This window comes from Equus asinus, chromosome 5, assembly GCF_041296235.1.
Source record: "Equus asinus isolate D_3611 breed Donkey chromosome 5, EquAss-T2T_v2, whole genome shotgun sequence".
Taxonomy (NCBI): Eukaryota; Metazoa; Chordata; class Mammalia; order Perissodactyla; family Equidae; genus Equus; species Equus asinus.
In genome coordinates this window covers 80,652,650-80,671,202 of record NC_091794.1, presented here as the reverse complement: position 1 = coordinate 80,671,202, position 18,553 = coordinate 80,652,650, and the positions used below count along the sequence as shown (strand labels likewise).

The 18,553-nt window shown below is 52.3% G+C and overlaps 1 protein-coding gene across 1 annotated transcript in view; it reads right to left on the bottom strand.

Annotated features, from left to right (window-relative positions):
* The window catches only part of SLC2A1 (solute carrier family 2 member 1), a 28,567-nt gene extending 22,553 nt beyond the window's left edge, over positions 1-6,014 (bottom strand). Inside the window, exon 1 of the mRNA XM_044770574.2 lies at positions 5,691-6,014. Coding sequence (XP_044626509.1) covers positions 5,691-5,708 — 18 coding nt within the window. The 5' untranslated portion in view covers positions 5,709-6,014. The remainder of the gene's footprint in view (positions 1-5,690) is intronic.
* Between the last annotated feature and the right edge of the window lie 12,539 nt (positions 6,015-18,553).

Sequence of the window (18,553 nt, the reverse complement as noted above, 5' to 3'; positions counted from 1 at the left end):
GAAAACGTGTTTGTCCTAAAATGGGATGCAAACAACTGGCTCCCTGGGCTGTGTGTGTGGTCCTAGGTCAGGACCTGGACATCTGGAGAGGCTGACGCCCCGAGAGGTACCTATTCGGTGGTGAGATGGGCACCCATTTGACGATGATAAAATTAATTTGATAAGACCATGGGAACATGCAAAGGCCCCCCACACTCTCAGCTTAAGTCCCAGCTCCCACACTTGTGTGACCTGGAAAATACTCCTTCCCCTAAGACCTCCACTTCTCTATAGGAGGAGTTTCCTAAGAAGAATAAATTATATTACTAAGGAAAGATAATGCCTTAAGGCACATTTCCAACACTATCCTTGTCGTTGGGGATTCAGCAATAAACTGAACCAAATTCCTGCCTTCGTGGAAGCTGATATTTTAGTTGGGGGTGGGGGGGTGGGGCAGAAAAAAAATACCTAAAAGACATCAGGTGGTGAGTGGTATGAAGAAAGAAAGTGATGGGGGTGCTATTTCTTAATCCTGGAGGGACATGCCTGTAATGGAATATTACGCAGCTGTTGGAAAGAATGCAACACATCTGTATGTACTTGATACGAAAGAGCTCCAGGGTAGACTGTTAAGGGAAAAAAGCGAGGTCCAAACAACATAGAGGATGTACATTTTGTGTAGGAAGCGGGAGATAACGAACTTGTACAATGCCACTTGCTTGTGCGCGCAGAGAGAAACACGGTACATATTTACCTCTAAAGGATGGTGGGTGAATAGGATGGGCCATGCAGGGCTGCACAGAACTATGTAGAAAGTGTGATCCAATTACATAAAAATACATTTGTAGGCATCATACCCACGCACAAGAGGTCTGGAGTAAACACCAAACCATCGCGGCTGGGAGAAGACGCCTCCTCTTTCGCTTGGTACGCTTCTCTACAGTTGGCTCCACTACTTCTGTAGCAAAAAAAAAATCCACCGTCTGACCTAGAGAGCTAGCTTTTATCCCTACTACAGCTGAGAAACAAGCTCCAGCAGGAGGTGTGGCTGGCCTGAGGTCAAATGGTAAGGCCCTTTCCTCCCCAGTCCCTAATGCCAAGACTGGGCTGGGCGATCTGGGCAGATGTCCTGTCCAGCAGAGGCCTTAGCAACCAAGGGCTCCATAAGCTGGGGTCTGGCAAGAGCTCTCTCCCTTCCAGGGTGCCGAGGCCTTGGGGAGGCAAAAGCCAGCAAGGTGATGGTGCTGAGGCCTTAGAGATGATGAACAGTGCCCTCATTCTGCCCAGCTCAGGGCCTGGGAGCCCCACTCGGTTACTGCAAAATCCCAATGCTTATGCATCAGCTACTGCCTCCCTGGCCTGGTGGCTGGATGGCAGAGCTTCCGGCTCCGCTCCACCCCTCCCACAGAGGGAGGGAACAATTGGAGGCTTGTTTTGGTGGCCTGGCCTGGGCCTGCCAGTCTGGACAGAGCCTCTCTGAGCCCAGGAGTTCAACCAGGAACCTTCTCGGCTTCCACCATCCTGAGGACGCGGGTTACCGAACTGAGTGGCTTTGCCACCTCTACGCCCAGGAGTGAGGTGGGGGAAGGGGTGAGGTTGCAGGTCCCAAGCCAATGCTGCACACTTCCCCCTTTGTTCCAGGCCTCCCCGGCTCTGCCAGCCTCGGGGAGAGGAGAACTGGATGCCCGGCCCCTTGGAGCAGGAGCAGAGCTCTAGGTCCCGATATCCTGTGACCAGGAGGCACTGGGTAAAGCTGAGCTCCCTGAAGTCACAAGCTGATTAGGGGGGATTTGGGGCTGACCCAGCTCCAGGGCAGGCAGGGTCAGGTCCGTGAATGGCTCAGAGGCACAGGACAAGGATCATCATGGAGACGTTTACAATCTCTGCACACCCAAACTAGCCGCACAAAAGATCTTTCCACTTAAAATAGCCACCAGCCTGATTTAGGGCACTGGGCCAGTCTCACCACATCCACAATGGGGGAACCTCCGTTTTACAGGGAAGAAAAGCAAGGTTCTGAGGAAAGCCACTTCCCCAAGGTCAGAGTTTTGTGCAGACAAGTTTTGTTTCCATGACAGAAGGCCTTCAGTTGTCAAGTTATATCTAGTCCAACTTTCAGACTCACTGCACCCAGAAAGAGCCTGCAAAGTCCTGGAGTCTGAGAATTCTGCTCTTTTGGGGTGAGTGGAGGGTGGCACAGAAGACAAGAGGTACGGAGAAGGCATCCTTTTTTATTTTTAAAATGGAGAATATTCCAAATTTTTTTGTGACAGCCTTATTGTGGACAAGTCTCTTTCCCTTTTCCAGCCTCAGTTTCCCCACCTGTCAAACGGACGGCTGGGCCATGTGCTAGAAGGTCCCTTCCAGCTCTGACTTTCCCTTATCCTCTTATGTCATCCTAGAAAGGCTGGCAGTGTGTTTTGAAGCGGGAGGCTAGTGTGTGACCTTGGGAAAGTCATTTTTCACTGGACCGTAATGTCATCGCAATTCGTTATCTCCCTCACAGGGAAGGCTGGGCAGCTACATGAGTTGACCCATCTCTGGGCCTGGCACTCTCAACCATGTGCTACTTCTGCAAACCAGCTTCCCGACAGACAAACCCCTGCTGGAGAAGAAATGGCCAGCGGGAGCTTTAATGATTTACCTGACCAAGTGCTACTCACGACCTCGGCATCCTGGGGCTCCCCAAATGCTCACATTGCCAGAATGCCAGCCTTCTGGACAGAAGCCGCAACCCAGGTACAGGTCACCTAGGGCCCAGGTAAGTGCAATGCATCATGGGAGTCCAAAGACGCAAGGAATATTTATGGAGCGTCTATCGACACACACATTTTTTTTCTGAATTCTTCAGACACTCTAGTGATAAAAATATCATTCTGCAGATGAGGTAACTGAGCTGAGCTGGAATTCAACACCACATTGCAGGACTTCAAAAGCCTATGCTCTTTGTACCACTGCGGGGCTGAGGAACCCTGTAGATTTCTGACTTCTCCTTTGTCTGCAGGGCAGAGGAGGCAGAGGCCCTGGGGTGGCACCAGGGAGGACTAGCAGGGAGTTCTTCACAAAGGGTTGGGTGGGACACCCTGGGGCAGTGCTCGCCCTTGCCTGCTGTCCAGGAGGGAGTATGAGCAAACCCCTGGTAGGATGGGAGGGGATTTAATCTGCCCCCCCCCCCCCACTTCCTACTCAGTTAAGCTCATTGGTGAGTTGCAGAGGAGCTGACAGAACACGGGGAAGTCAGCCGAGTCAAGCCCCAGCTCCTAGGAGATGAAGAGGAACATAGTAGACAACTTCTGAGCCAGACACACCTGGTTTTCAGACCTTGTGCAAGCGATACAACCTCTCCAGGCCTCCAGGTAACATCCTGCACAAGAGGGCTATGCTGGCCCATCAAATCAGCAGTCTCCAAAGGGAAGGGCTTTATTCCAGAATGTACACAGGGTGAGCCATAGGATTAGCAAAAAAAAAATGTATTTTTACTGTACCTGCTATCTGTATTTCTTTTGAAATTTTTATTCTATGTAGATGTATAATCTACTAGTGTAACAGTGCACGTATATCAATCTATAAATACAGATAAACCACTGGGAAGGAGGTACTCCAAAATTATTGACTGATGGGGCAGGCAGTCAAAGCCTGGAGGGTATTACATGGAAAACACCCACCTGCTACAGCACTTAGAAGCAGCTGGCACACGGGCAGCTTGCAGTTAGGCAAACTCTCTCCTCTCAGCTCAAAATTCAAGAAAGCCTCTGGTGCAAAGGGGCAGCGGAGGCGGAAAGCCCTTTCTTTTTGGCCTGGGCTCAAATCCAGCCACTGACCAGCTGTGTGACTTCAGGACAGTTACTTCCCTTCTCTGATCTCCAGGCCCAGGAACCAGCAGGACTACATGGACGGTCAGTGACAGTGACAAGCATTTTACCAAGAGCCTAGTAAACTGTAATGGGTTGGTGATTTTCTCTTCCACTTTTCTGTCTCCATTCAGAAGTCACTTATCAACTCAGCAATCACACGCTCAGGGTCCTGCGGTGGTGCAGGAAGTGACAAAAGTATTCCTCTCTCACGAGGGAGAAACTGAGGCCCAGAGAGGTGAATCGGCTTGCCAGAGCCCTGAAATAACACAGCAAGTATTTGGACCGCGAGGTCTCCAGGCCTTACCACTGGCTAAAATCGCTTCTCCTTTTCTTTTAATTTCATCACATCCCAACATAATGGCTCACCTATGATTGCCAGCAAATGTCTTCCGGGCTCGGGGTCTCCCCTCAAGCCCGAGGGCCAGGGCAGGAAGAAGCAAGTTGTCTGGATTCAACAGATATGAAGGACCTTTTTCCCTTGAGGGTACAGCCGAGTGTCACCGCCACACACCACTCGGCCCAGCCAAGACCCCGTGCAGTCCCACGGACACCTCCACGGCCCAGAGGAAGGGCAGGGCAGAGGTCAGACCTATCCCTGCATTCCAGGGAAAAAAATAGGCATCCCCATGCCTCCCCCAGTCGAGGAGATGGGAAAATTCAAGAGGATAAAAGGGAGCGTTTCAAAGATAAAAGGGAGCGTTACAAGTGGGAAAAAAGGAGGAAGGAGAGAAACAATGCCCAGCACACAGGAGGGGCTTAAGAAGTATTTGTAGATGAGGAACCGTTCTGGGAAAGTCACAAAGATCCTCCGCGGGACAAACCCGTTTATAGACAAAAAAAGAGATCCTATCTAGGCAGCGGTTTGCTCCCAAAGGAAGAAGAGTGCTCATCTATTCGGAGGACGGAGTCCCTCGTTCCCCAGCCCCCAGGCCTGCGCTCTTCCAGCTCCACGCCAGCCTGGGGCCCCTTTCCGGCCCCGGCCGCCCGGGCTCGCGGCGGCGGCCCCCGGGGTGCTTCTCCGCCCGGCGCTCACCAGCCCCGCCGGAGCAGGGAAACGCGCCACCTCGGAGCACATCTCCCCGAGGGAAACACTTTGGAGCCCGCGCTACTCGGAAAGAAGGGCCTCAGAGGCCGGCTTTTCGTCTCCACCCTGGAGGAAGGCACCCTGGAGTTAGAGCCCCAGCCTTAAGAAAGTGTCCTCCGCCACGAAACCTCCGAGGGCTGGAGCGAGGACGGCGCCGGGCGGCGTTAAACGCCAAACCCAGGCGGCGCGCGTGCTGCGGCGCGGGGGAGAGGCGAGCAGCGGTTCCCAGCCCGCGGAGCAGCTACCGGTCCCGCCTCCTCCGGGCGCCGGGTTGGGGCCGGGCCGGGGGCTCGGCCGGCTCAGCCAATGGGCGCCGCGCTCAAGCCCCCTCCCGCGCGGGAGGAGTCAGCGCGGGGCCGCAGCCCCGGAGATCGTGAGCGACGTGCCGCGCCCCGGCCCCGGGTCCCCCGGCCCCTCCGCGTCGCGTGGACTGCGCGGCGCCCCATGAGGGAAGCCAGATACTCAGTGCGGGCACCAACTACGCACGCGGCGCGCTCGCGCCTGCCAGATCCCGAACTCATCCCCACCCGCATTCCACCCCCCCCCCCCCCCGGCAGGGCGCTGCGCTCTAGGCCGGCGCCGAGAGGCTCCGAGACGCGCGCCGCCCACCCCGGGCGCACAGCGTGGCCGGGCCGCGGGGGAAGCCCAGGCCGGCGGAGGAGTGGACAGGGATCCGCGCCTTTGTGCCGCGGAGGAGGCCCAGGCCAGCGGAGGGGTCGGAGGGGTCCGCGCCTTTGTTCCGGGCGGGGAGGGCCCGCGGGCGCGCTACTCACCTTGCTGCTGGGATCCATGGCCGCGCTCCGCCGGAGACTGTGGCAACGCCGGGTGCGCGGGCGACGATGGGCGGGCGGGCGGCGCTCTCTGGCTCAGGCTCCTGCCCCGGTCCTGAGACTCCGACTGCGACTCCGACTCCGACTCCGATAGCTTGGCCTCCCGCGCGCTGGCGAGCTAGCTCCCAGGCCCACGATCTCCACGCTTGCCGGGGCTACCTCCAGCTTCTTGGCGGCGAGCTCGCGGGCGGTAGCGTTTATAGGACCCCGGCCATTGGCTGCTGCTCTCCGTGTGTGTGCTGGGGTGGGCAGACCCTGAGGGGCGGGGCCTGGGGCACGTCCGGGGCGGGGCTTCGCGGGGAGGGGGGCCGGGGACCCGGAGGGGGGCGGCGGCGATTCGGGCCGGGACTTCGCTCTGGCTTCAGGTCTCCCTAGCTCCATGTGCCCTGGGTCCGGGCAGCGCGCTCGCTGTGTGACCCTGAGCAAGTGTGCACGCCTCTCTGAGCCTCAGCGGCCTCTAGCAAAATGGTGGAGCTGGTACCCGGCTGTAAGGCAAATTGGGAACGGGATAGGGTAGCGCTTAAGAGCGAGGACTCTGGAGTCCTCGCTCTCAGAGTCCTCGCTCTGCCACTGGATAACTTCGGTAAACTAGGGATAATAATAGCACCACCTCATGAGTTTGTTATGAAGATTAAGTGAGTTAATATTTATAAAATGTTTAGAATAGTGTCTGTTATGTGGTAAGTGGTATTTAAGTATTTGTTAGACTACGGGAGGTCTCGCTCCACGCTTCTCTCCCTTCCCCCTCTTTACCCCCCACATTCCTGTTTGTGAGCCAAGCCTTGCTTTAGCACAGGCTGGGCTCTTTGCCTGGAAATCCGTACCCAGCTCTTCTCTGGGCTTTAACATCACCTCCTCTGGGAAGCCTTCCTCTACTGCCGACAGTTACATGTGAATCTATGGTGACAGTGAAGTAGGAAAAATATATGAATGGTCAGAACACAGGAGACCTTGGGTTTGAACCAGCTCCACTGTATGCTACTCCTGGGTGATCCTAGGCAAGGGGCTGATCTATGAGCTTGGGTTTTCTTATGGGTAAAAGGGAATTAATACCACCACCAACCTCATGTGCTGTCATGAGAGTTACAATTTCCAGAAAAGCTCATGAAGTGCTTAGAACACGATGACATGTGGTAAGTCCTCCTTTAGTGGTAGGGGTATAATTTCACCTGATTTTATCTGATTTCCTCATCTAGACCCATGCCTTACTTGAGACACAGTGAAGGAAAGACCCCAGTCCAAAAGTCTGGCCAGAATCCTGAGGTTAGGCTGAGGGTCCCTTTCCCTGTGGAGGGGCCGGGGGATGCGTTAGTTGCTTTGGAAAAGAAGAGGCTGAATTGACCGCATGACCCCTGGAGGCCTCTGCCCGTCTGTGTATTCAGTGCTGGCCCAGGGGGCACCCTGGCTGGGCATGGAGCCCTAGAAGGGAAAGCAGGCCCCTCCTGGGCACACCCCTGCCCATGGCTCCTATTTCTGTGGTCTCCCAGCCTGGAAAGCTTGGGGCCACCTCTCTCCTCTTCCAGGCACCAGAGGCCATCAAGTCCTGCTGATTTCACCTCCTCCACCTCCTCCATCCCTCCCTGCTGCCTGCAGGGCCTCCTGCTCCTCTGGTCTCTCCTCCTCCAGTCCCACTCTCCTGCTTCTATGTCCAACACTGTCACAGAGGGAACAAGGCCCAGCCCAGCCATCACGGCCCTCAGGGCACCCATTTACAAGCTCGGCCTCACCCCTCACACCAGCACTTTCTACATCTCTGCCTTTGCTCAGCTTATTTCCTCTGCCTGACTCCCTCCACCTCCAGCTCAACATGCCAAAATGCTACTGATGGCAGAGAGCACCCCTGGACTGGGGCCTCCTCCGGGAAGTATCCCTGGTCCCCCAAGAGGGACTCTTTCTCTCCTTTACCCTTTGGTGTTTCTTAATGTGCTGCTTAGCCTGTCTGTCCTCCCCTGACTGAGCACCTTAAGGACGGCTCTGTAGCTGAGATACGTGGGCGAGGGAGTCAAGGACTGCGGGAATGAATGAACATAGGAGCAGCCAGTCTGCCTGTTTCCTGCCAACGCTTCCAGTCTTTAACTACCTTTTGGGTTTTGCCCCTTCCCTGCTCAGACTTTCTCCGTAGCTCCCTGTTTCTTAGCGCATCCAGTCTGCTGTGTATGCCTCTTCCCAGCTGTGGGTATGCCCCTCAGCCCATGGGTCGCACTCACAATCAGGCACCCTTTCCTTCTCCAGGCCAGCCTTGTGCTGGCCACTTCCCCAGGGACAGGCGTGTGAGCCTGTTGCTGGCCTTATGGAGCCCTCAAACTGGAGAGGATGCAAGAGGGGAGATGCCCAGCAACAATACCAGGCTGAGCGTACAAGGATAAGAACGTGTACAGGAGCAGAACTTGTACCACAGACGAAGGAGAGGGAGTAGAGAGAGCTTCAGGGAAGGGAAAGGGAGGTTTAGAAGGCTGAATATGAGTTCACCAGGTGGATCAGAGGGAAGGCCATGCTTGGCAGAGGGAAGATAGCAGATAGGCAGTGAGTAATTGCTGAAGAGAAGAAAGAATCTCTAGACTACACTCAGAGATTGACGGTGGAGCCCTAGATTTGGACTCCCGGGTCAGCTCTGCTATTTACTTGCTAAACATCACTGAGCAAGCTCCTTTTCTGGAGTCTCAAGACTCACATCTGTAAAATGGATGTAACATCCCTCCTGGGACTGCCTGACGAGAAACGGATATACATAAAAATTTATCCAAATAAACAGTGTGATTCATGACGTCAGAAATTCAATCAACTCCCTTTCCCAGGTCAGGGTGGTATTTGAAGACAAAGCAGAATGGCCAGAAAAACAGCTTTACCCTCGCCCCACCCCACCATACCTGTCCAGACCCCCAGGACCTGCTCAAAATTCCATTTCTAGGTGATCTCTCTCTGTAAACGTTTTATGACCCCTGGAGGCTACTGTTTAGAGGTAAACTCATCAGAAGCGATTGACACTGGATCAGAGAGAGATTCTCAGGTGGGCAAGTTTATTTTGGGTGTGGCTAAGTCCCGGGAAACAGGATTTAACTCCAACCAGGGAGGGAACACCAGAGAAAGCCCACGGAAGTGGCATCCGAGTCTGGAAAGTTGGGATGCAGGGGGAGGTAGGGCAGGAGCAGATGGCTGGAGGGGGACCACGAAGGAGCAGCTTCAGCCGGAGAGAGAGCCAGGCAAGGTAGCCCTTCTGGCTGGAGAGTACGGGGTTGGGAGAGAGAAGAGATGAAGACGGGGGTTTGAGTGAGAGGAGCTGAAGAGGTGGGGTCACAAAGGCCCTCAAGTGCCAGGTATAGGAGTTAGTGGGCAGTGGGGAACCATGGAGGGTGTTTGAGCAGCGGAAGGACAGGAGGAAATCTCAGCCTCCCCTCAAGCCTTCCCTACCCTGAGGCTGTAAAGGGGGTGTGAGGTGGCTGTGGAGCCCTACGGCTCAGCTTGGAGGGACGGGCCCCCCACCCCGCCCCAGCCCACTCCACCCTAAGCCGCGCTCACACTGGCAGCTTTGTTCCCTGGAGGCTACCTTCACCCCTGGAAGAAACGCGGGCTTTTTCTGGGTCTGATTCCAAGCAGTTCCAGCCCTAGCCAGTCGGAGGAGAAGAGCTCCCCGGCGCTGGCGGGGCGGTGCCAGGTGGCAGGGCAATGCTGGAGCCTGGGTCGTGCCGGGGAGCACGCACGCGGTTCCGGCGGCTGCGCGGGGCGGGGCCTAGCGGCTCGCGAGTCACTAACCGGTAAGTGAGTAAGGCGGCCCGGGAAAAGGCTTTTCTTTCGCCTTTAAAGGCCAGCGTCCCTGGCCTCCGGGAGAAAAGGCTGTGCTGAGTCAGTTGCAGCTGCTGCAAGGGGGGCTTGCTGGGGCTGGGACGGGAGAGCCCCTAATCCGCAGGAGGTTTTGCAAGACAAATCCTCCCAGGCTGCAGGTAAACACGGTGTCGGATGGGCCAAGCTGGACGTTTTGGGTGTTTAATATTCTCATTCGCACACCTGTTCAAACACCTGCTCTCAGAGAACTCTTCGGCTTCCCTTCTTTATCCTTCCGTGTGCCCCTCCCTGGTCGCCTGCAAGCGCTCTCATCAGGGCCACCACCTTTTGGCTGCTGGGGGGGGGTGGGGGTGGAGGGGGATACTGAAGGAACATAGCCCTCCTCCATTCTCTCGCGAGCTCCAGGCTTGTCTGTCCACCTGCCTCCAGGACAGCCCTCTGAACGTCCCACAGGTACCTGGCATTCATCATGTTTAAATCTAAACGTGGTCATCTTCCCCCATCCTTCCCAGTCTGCCCCCCCCCCCCCCCCCCCCCCCCCGCCCCCGGAGATGGCTCCTCTCTCCACGCAATTGCTCAAGCCAGAGATCTGGTATCTTCCTTGACTCCTCTCTCTCCTTCATCCCCAGTATCCAGTCAATCGTGAGGACGCTGCCTTTCCAGAACGTCGCTGGACTCCATCCCTTCCTCTCCGTTCCCGCTGGCCCTGCGCTAGCACAGCCTAGAACCCTCCTCATTCATCCTGCCTCCACACTGGTCTCTCTAAAACGCCCAGCCAACCGCATCATTCCCTTGCTTAAAAACCTTTTCATAGAGCGCAACTACATGCATACATCTCCCGGACATAATGCTGAGTGCAAGAAGCCAAATGCAAAAGTGGGACTTCAGATATATAAAGTTCAAAAATAGGTAAAACTTACGTATGGGATTAGAAGTCTGGATAATAGCTACCCTGGGCGGGGGTGGGGGGTGGGGGTAGTGATTACGACGGGGGGCTGATAGTCAGGGCTGGGACTAGGGGGAGGCAGGTGAGCAATATCACTTCCCTGAGCTTTAATATGACTCATAGCCACTGTTGCTAATCCTGTCTATATTTAAAATTTTGATATTTTGTCACCATGGATTTTTTGCATTCATTTTGATTTGTTAAAAATATGGCATTAAAAATATTTATCTTGATGACTGAACTTTTTGGCTCCCCCTTCAATTTTACTCAGCAAAGCGAGTGCCTCACTTGCCACACCCTCGTCCCGACCTCACTGGCAATGTTTTGTAATCAGGGTTCTGGTTACACAGTTTGTGAAAATCCACCCAGCTGTATACTACCAATTTTTGCATTTTTCTGTATGCACATTATGCTTCAGTTAAAACTTTCTTCTTTTACTTAAAAAGAAATCTTTCCGTGGTTCCAAGGACATGTCTGCTGTCTGCTTCCTCTAGCATCTCCACCGCCAAAACCAGTATCTGGCACACTGGGACTCAGTACCTATGTGTTGAATGAATGAATACAATGTTATTCCAGTCAATTTAATCCCCGCAAGAACTCTATGGGATGAGTGTTTTTCTCTCCATTTTCTAAAAGAGAAAACAGACTCAGGGAAGTGAAATAATTTGCCCAAGATCACACAGGTAATAAGTGTGAGTTGTAGCACCTCGATTAAGAAAAATAAACCAACAAAAATTCTAACCTGCAGTGCTCAGTGGAGGCCCCTGACCCAGAACCAGCACAGGCAGCTGTACCAGGGCCTGGCTCTTATCACTTAAGTTCCAATTATTCGAGCCTGATCTTTCCCCAGATAATGACCTCCTTGGGGCAGGGGCTCAGGCATTCCTGTCTTCCCTCCCTCCAGCTAGTTACTTAGCACAGGGAAGAGGTTATAGTGTTTAATAAATGAATAAAGCAAAGAATGAATGAACGAGGAGGCCGACAGTGATGTGTGGTGGGTAGTGCACAGGTTTCTGAGACATGTCTGCTAGCTGTGTGTCTTTGGGCATATTACTTAGCCTTTCTGAGTCTCGATTCCCCCAACTGTAAAATGGGAATAATACCAGTACTTACCTCACAGAATTCTTGAGAATATGAAGTGAGAAAATGACTGTCAGGTGACTGGCATATAGTAAATAGTTGAAAAATGGTGATGATTATTGTTATTTCCAGGGTTGTACATTCTCAAAGTCTATTTACTTCAGGGTGGCAGGGGTCTGCCTCTCTTTATGTCCTTGGATTGTTTTCTGGGGGAGTCCCTGGAACTGGAAGGAGGGGCCCTGATGCAGCTCCCAGGAGCTCTCTTCCTCGCGCCCAGACAGGGCTAGCGCGCAACAGTCCAGAGTCTGGCTTTATGGCCCAGCTCCACCCTGCCAGGAATGCCATCTTTGATGAGTTGCTTCCTCTCATGAGCCGCAGTTTTCTCTCTGTAAAATGGAGCCCAGAGTAATTTTGACCTTGTGGGGCCTTGGGGAGGGTTCAGGGGCTTGTCCCTGGGCCTAATGCAGAGTAGGCCCTCCATAAAGGTTGAGTCTGAGGAACTAACCTGGCGCCCTGAGGCCTGGGGAAGAACAAGGAGACTGGAGGGCCTCAGAGACCCTGAGAAGTTCAAGGACTGATGGGCAAAACAAGCAAATAGCCTGGCTGGGCTCTGCTTTGTTCTTAGAACCTTATTTCTCCTGAGAAGTGAAATAACGATGCCCTTTATGCTGACGCAACTTTTTCACTATGCTAAAACACCTTCCCACACTTTGGGCTGAGGGCAAGACCAGGTTTCTTCACATCTCCACTGCACAGTTGAGGAAACTGAGGCACACGGAAGTTAAAGCCACTGGCTTGAGGTCACACTGGAAGAGGAATTTGGTAGCAAATTGAAGATATGAAACCTGGACCTCTTAACTCCTAGATACCACCATGTGACAATCCAAAAGAAAGCACACGGCTCACCCTTTCCCTCCACCTTTAGCGAGCGGCCACACCAGCTGGCGTCTGTCTGTGCCCACTTCCCCCACCCAGCCCTCACCTGGATGCCACCTGGCAGTCACCTGAACATTGATCACGGAAGAGCTGGCTGACTCACCTCGTTATACTGGGGCTGACTCACTCAGAAGAGGGAGAGTGAGAACCATTTGAGAACTGGACGAGCCCTCCCTTCCTCCTTGAGGCTTGCAGTGAATGCCCCAAATCCATGGTGGTTTAGCTCTTAAGAAAGAGAAAGCGCTGTGGGCTGGCTGGAGTCAGAGATCTCTGGACTCAGAGAGTTCACTTCCACTCTACGCTCTGTTACAGGTTCACTGGGTGACTCCAGGCAAGTCATTGTCCCTTTCTAGGCCTCATTCTCTTCAGTTTTGTAATGAAGGGGTTGCAACTGGTGACCTTCTAGCTCCGGTTGAGAAGCTGCCTCATATTGTCATGCATACCGACAGTTTATCATATGCAGGTGCGGGGCTAAGCGAGTGGTGTAAAATTATCTCCTTTAATTCTCATAGCAAATCCTAGATGTACTGTTTTATCTCATTAACAAAAAAGGAAACAGAGGCACATTTTCAGAGTAATTTGACCCAGGTCACGCAAGGGAGCAAGTGGTAGATCTGAGGACTGACCCCAGTCTGTGCCCAGAAAGATCATAACCTGGTGTACACTTACTCCCTTTATCCTGCCAGACCTGTTTCCTCCTTAAAAACAGAAAAATTGTGATAAAATATACATAACATAAAGTTGACCATTTTCACCGTTTTTAAGTGTACAATTCAGCGGCATTAAGTACATTCACACTGTTGTGCAACCATCATATCTACCTCCAGAACGTTCTCATCTTCCCAACTGAAACCCCTTACCTGTTAAACAGTAATTCTCTATGCTTCCTCGCCCCCAGCCCCTGACAACCACCCTTCTACTTTCTGTCTCTCTGAATTTAACTACTCTGGTTGCCTCATATAAACGTTCTTCATCTTTAAAACTGCGAGAATAAAGATCAAGGATTATTTGATCCTTCTCTCAGTGGGGCAGCGGGCTCAGTTCCAGTTCTTCCATTCAACAGCTGTGCACCCTTGGGCAGGTTGCTTCGCCTCTCTGCTTCTCCCTTTTCCGCATCCCTAAAATTGGCCTAATGAGGCCTGCCTAGAGGGGCTGTTGGGAGGATCACAGGAGACAATGTGTGTGAAGGTGTTTGGGCAGCTCAATGCCACTTCCACAGCGTGTTGTATATTCCTTCTTCCTGGAGGGCTTGGAGCTGGACCCTGGCTTAGATTTAGAGGTGTGAGAGCTGGGAAGACTTGAGAAGTGGGCATTTCAACCCATTTACAGATGAGATGACTGAGACTTAGAGAGCTGGAAATGACTTGCCCAAAGTCACACGTGGACCTTTATGCATCCATGTGCGTCTGTGCTCCAAGCACAGTGCCCTGCATGTGGCAGGTGCCCAACAGATGTTTGCTGCTGGGGCTGGAATGTGGAGGCCACAGCATAGAGGAAGGGCCTTGACCACTTGGCTCTGGAACCCTCCCCTCAAGCAGCTCGCAGTCCAGCCTGTGTACCTCGTACTGTAAAGTGGCTGGGACAGCCTTTGCTTATAGAAGCTGCTGGGGTAACATGCTTCTATCTTGGGTTGTTTTTCCTTTTACCGGTTCTCAGCGGCCTGGCCTTGTGGCTGAGAGTCTCATCTTCCTTATTTCCTTAGAGTAAAGATTGTTAGGACTTTTTGGTTGCAAGTATCCACATATTTAAGCCAACTTCAGCCCCCCCAAGAAGAATTCTTTAAAGGTTAGAGAAGTGTCTCACAAACCAGTGGCAGGGATGCAGCCAGATGCTGACAAAGATCTGGAGTCGATGAGTAGACTGCCCCTAGGATGGTCTGCAGCCCTCTTTCCTTTTTATTCTTTCTCTTCGCAGACAGGGATGCTCTGCTCCACGTGGCAGAATATGACCACTGTGCAATGCCAGAATTTACACCTGACCATTGCAAAAACCCTCAAGGCTGACTTAACTGTCTCCAGATCCCGATTCTAAGTTTCTAGACCAGAGAAGTAGATTGTCCCAGTTGTGCAAGATGCTCATCCTGGGTCTGATTAGCTGTGGTCAGGCAGTGGGGACATAGTGCACAGATAAGATGGGTGGGGCTCACCTCTGTCTGTGTGGGAGTGAGGCTGAGGAAGGGTGTGTGACTCTTGACTGAGTAACACAGGGAAACGTGCATCCATTAAAAATGCTGTTGAATGGAGAGATACATTCATTGATATGTGAAGAAAGTTAAGATCTTTTGAATGAAAAAACAGGTTGCAAAACAGTCTGTCACATTTTTGAAAGTAAATATGCGGATATAATTCAATTGAATTTCTGTACATATATGCTAAATGTTAATTGAAATTATGGGTAGTAGAATTAGGGGTAATTTTGTTTTTTGGAAGATTAGTCTTGAGCTAACTGCTACTGATCCTCCTCTTTTTGCTGAGGAAGACTGGCCCTGAGCTAACATCCGTGCCCATCTTCCTCTACTTTATATGTGGGACACCTACCACAGCATGGCTTGCCAAGTGGTGCCATGTCCGCACCCGGGACCCGAACCGGTAAACCCCGGGCCACCGAAGCGGAAGGTGCGCACTTAACCTCTGTGCCACCGGGCCAGCCCAGGGGTAATTTTTATTTTCTTCTTTTATAATATCTGCATTTCTCTCTAATGAATGAGCATCAGTTGAGGAATAATAAAGCAATAACTCTTATCTCACAGGGCTGCAGTGTGTGTTAACTAAGACATTTATTCACTTATCCAATAAATATTTATTAAGTGCCTAGTATGTGATGGTGTTTGTGACAGCTGCATGATGACTGGCCAGTGGTGGAGCCTTAGTACCTGGGGTCACCCAAGGCTCTGCTTTCCGGAGCGCACAACGAGGCTGGATACTCAGAAACAGGGGCCTCTGCTCCAGTGGTCAAATGCATTCTGAAAATCTAGGAAATGAGAACAGCAGGGTATTTCAGCTATCTATTGCTGTAGAACAACCACTCCAAAAATTATTGGCTTTAAATAGCAACCATGTATTATTTCTCATGCTTTTGTGGATTGGGCTGTCCTGCTCCCCATGGTGCTGCTGAGGTTTCTCATCAGATGTGTTCAGTGGGATACTACATTGGGGCCATTCTCTCCATATGGTTTCACCTCCTCCTCTGTCTCCAGCAGGATAGCCTGGGCTTCTGTACAGCCTGGCAGCTGGGGCCAAGAGGGAGCCTTCTGAGCGGACGGGCCCTGATGTGGAAAAGCTTACGAAGCCTGCTCATATCACTGCAAACATTCTGGATGTGACTTGCTTTGTTTCAATCGATAATGAGCATTTTCTCTGAGTCAATATTATTCCCAGCCTGATTTGTAATGGCTGACTGATAGCCCATCCTTAATTCAACCAATTCCCTGTTGGTAAATATTTAGGTGGCTTTCATTTGGGGGCAGTTATAACAACTCTGTGAAGATCAACTTTGTACCAAGAACTTGGTACAAATCCCTGTAGGAGAGGGATTACGAGGTCAAAGGGTGGGGGCATTTTTTGGCTTTGCCAAATCGCCTTTCAAAAACATGGTGCGTATGACACTTCCACCAGCTCTAAAGGGACCTACCATTTTCACAGTTCTCTGGCCAATACTGGGTGTGGTTTGTCTTTTCAGTCTTTGTCATTGGATTGGTGAAAAATAGCATCTCACCCTTGTCTTCAAAAGAGAGAAAATTAGAAGTAAGTTGCCCAGAGCAAGATGCTTAAGAAGAGTTCTTGTCTTTTACTCTGAAGCGGCCCTAATAAATCAATAGGGACGCGGGCAGCGCAATGCAGGTCAATCTGCCTGGCTGACTCAGGCTGTAAAAAGGAGACCAGTGCTGACGGCTGAGCTCCTGGCTCCGGGGATCAGGTCACTGAGTCCTCGCTGTGCAGTTGATTCGGACAAGCCTGCTGCTTTCCTGTCCTAGGTCTGCCAGTCTTCCGGTGGGCACAGGGCACACGGCCTCACCTGCCACACCTGCCATGCCCATCATAACAATGGCCCTGTCCCCTCTGACTCTGGAGGGCCTGGTGCTGAGGTCTGGACATGGCCGGCTATGACTCATGAGAGCTGTGAGGAGGGTGAATAAAGCTGGACCCTGAGATTGGTCCTTGGCCTTGAGCAGGCAGAGCCATTCCTCATGGCCTCAAGTACTCGTGCACAAGGGGACACCTTCCTGGGAGGAAGCGGTAGTCCTGGACTCAGAGCTAGCCCTGCTTCTTACTAACTGAGGAGCAAGCAAGGGAGCCTTTCTGAGCCTCAGTTTCTTTATCTAGAATATGGAGGCAATAGAGCTTTAGGGATTATGATGTACTTCCTCTCTGCCTGATACTTGTAATCCTCGCAGTACCCCTCAAAGTTGGGAGTATCCCCCCTACTTTACAGATGAAGCAAAGGGAGGCCCAGAGAAGGGAAATAACTTACCCAAGGTCACACAGCAAGTAAGTAGCAGAGCTGGAAAGGAGCTCAGGCTGGCCTGGAACCAAAGCCCATGCTAACTCCTTGTACAGACTTTGTAAAGATTTGGATGAGAAAGGACACGTTAGAGAGCTCTGCCACTTCTGTGACTTAAAGAATATCTGCAAGGACAGCAGTTTTTAAAACCTGCTATCATCTGGCTGGAGGGTTAATTAGGGTTATTCTCATGGATGGGATGGCTGGGCTGGGGACACACACTGGAGGGCCAAGTTTGCTCTGGAATTCTTCAAGAAGGAGCCTGATCTCACACCTACGATTCTACTGCAGCCTGCTCTCTCCACAGGGGGAGGCAGGGCCCTTCGCTTAATAATTGCCACCATTTACTTAGGGAGGTGAAGGGTGCTAGGGAGACTTCGTCTGCATCCAGTGCCTTGTCATGTCAAGTCTCACAATGATTCTACATGGAAGGTACTACTGGGATGCCCTTCTTTGGATGGGGTGCCAGGGCACAGGGAGGTTAGGAGACCTGCCAGGGCGGCAGAGCTGGGTTCCAGGCTGACTTGGGATCCCATCCTCCTAACCGGGAGCTCAGGAATGAGGTGCCATCAGCCTTTTAGCCTGTGATCATCAGAGCCTCCTGTCAGCCCTGGAAGGCACCCAGGGCAGGGGCATTCTCTCTGCCTTACAGATGGAGAAACTGAAGCCCAGGGAGAGGAGGAGGCTCACTCCCTCTCCTTGCTCAGTGTGCTCGGTCTAGAATGCTGGAGAGGGAAGTGATGGGGAAAAGTTCACCAACAGTGCTGGACTTCTGCCTGCCAGCTGAACTGTGGCCTCAGTCAGGGCTGGGTGTTCCTTCCAGGGAACTCAAGGTGGGGCAGGATGCGTAGGACTGAGATCAGAGGGCAAACCAGGCCAGGAAGAGGGGAGGGCAGGCCTCTAAGGGGTTGTGGAAAGAGGAAGGAGCCTAGAACAGGCCAGGAATGGGGCTTGGCCCCGGGATTACTCTGATGGAGGTTTAAACAGGGGCCATGTGGGAGTGTGGAGCTCTGGAATCAGAGGCTCCTGGGTGCAAATTATGCCTATGCTTCTGATGGGGATGGTGAGTTTAGGCAAATATTTCCCTGAGCTCAGCATCCTCATCTGTAAAGGGCCAAAGCGCAGTGGGAACACCGAGGTATCTTTGTCCACATGGAGCCTCCAGCAATTCTGCAATTACGGTTTAGGTTTTCCTACCCAGAACTAGTTCCTGCGGAGGTTTCTGCTCACGGGGTTCTGCTCTGGCACGTCGTTATCCTCTGTATTCACCCGTCTGTCTCTCCAAGTTTTGGTTCGCTGGTTTGCCCCGTGACCTCACTTCTCTGACAGATCTGAGGAGAGTGGTTGATGTTTCAGTTTCTTCAGCTTTCTTACTTGTTTTTAGTGTGGACAGATGACTTCCAAGCTCCTTCTGTGCCAGAATGGAAAGCGGTGGTCTTGCCACCATGTAGTGAACACCCATGGGAAGTAAGCACTTTCTCGATCTTATCTCCTGTAATCTTCACATCAGTCCTGTGAAGTAACACCGTTATCTCATTTTGGAGAAGTCGTTCTTGTGGGTCAG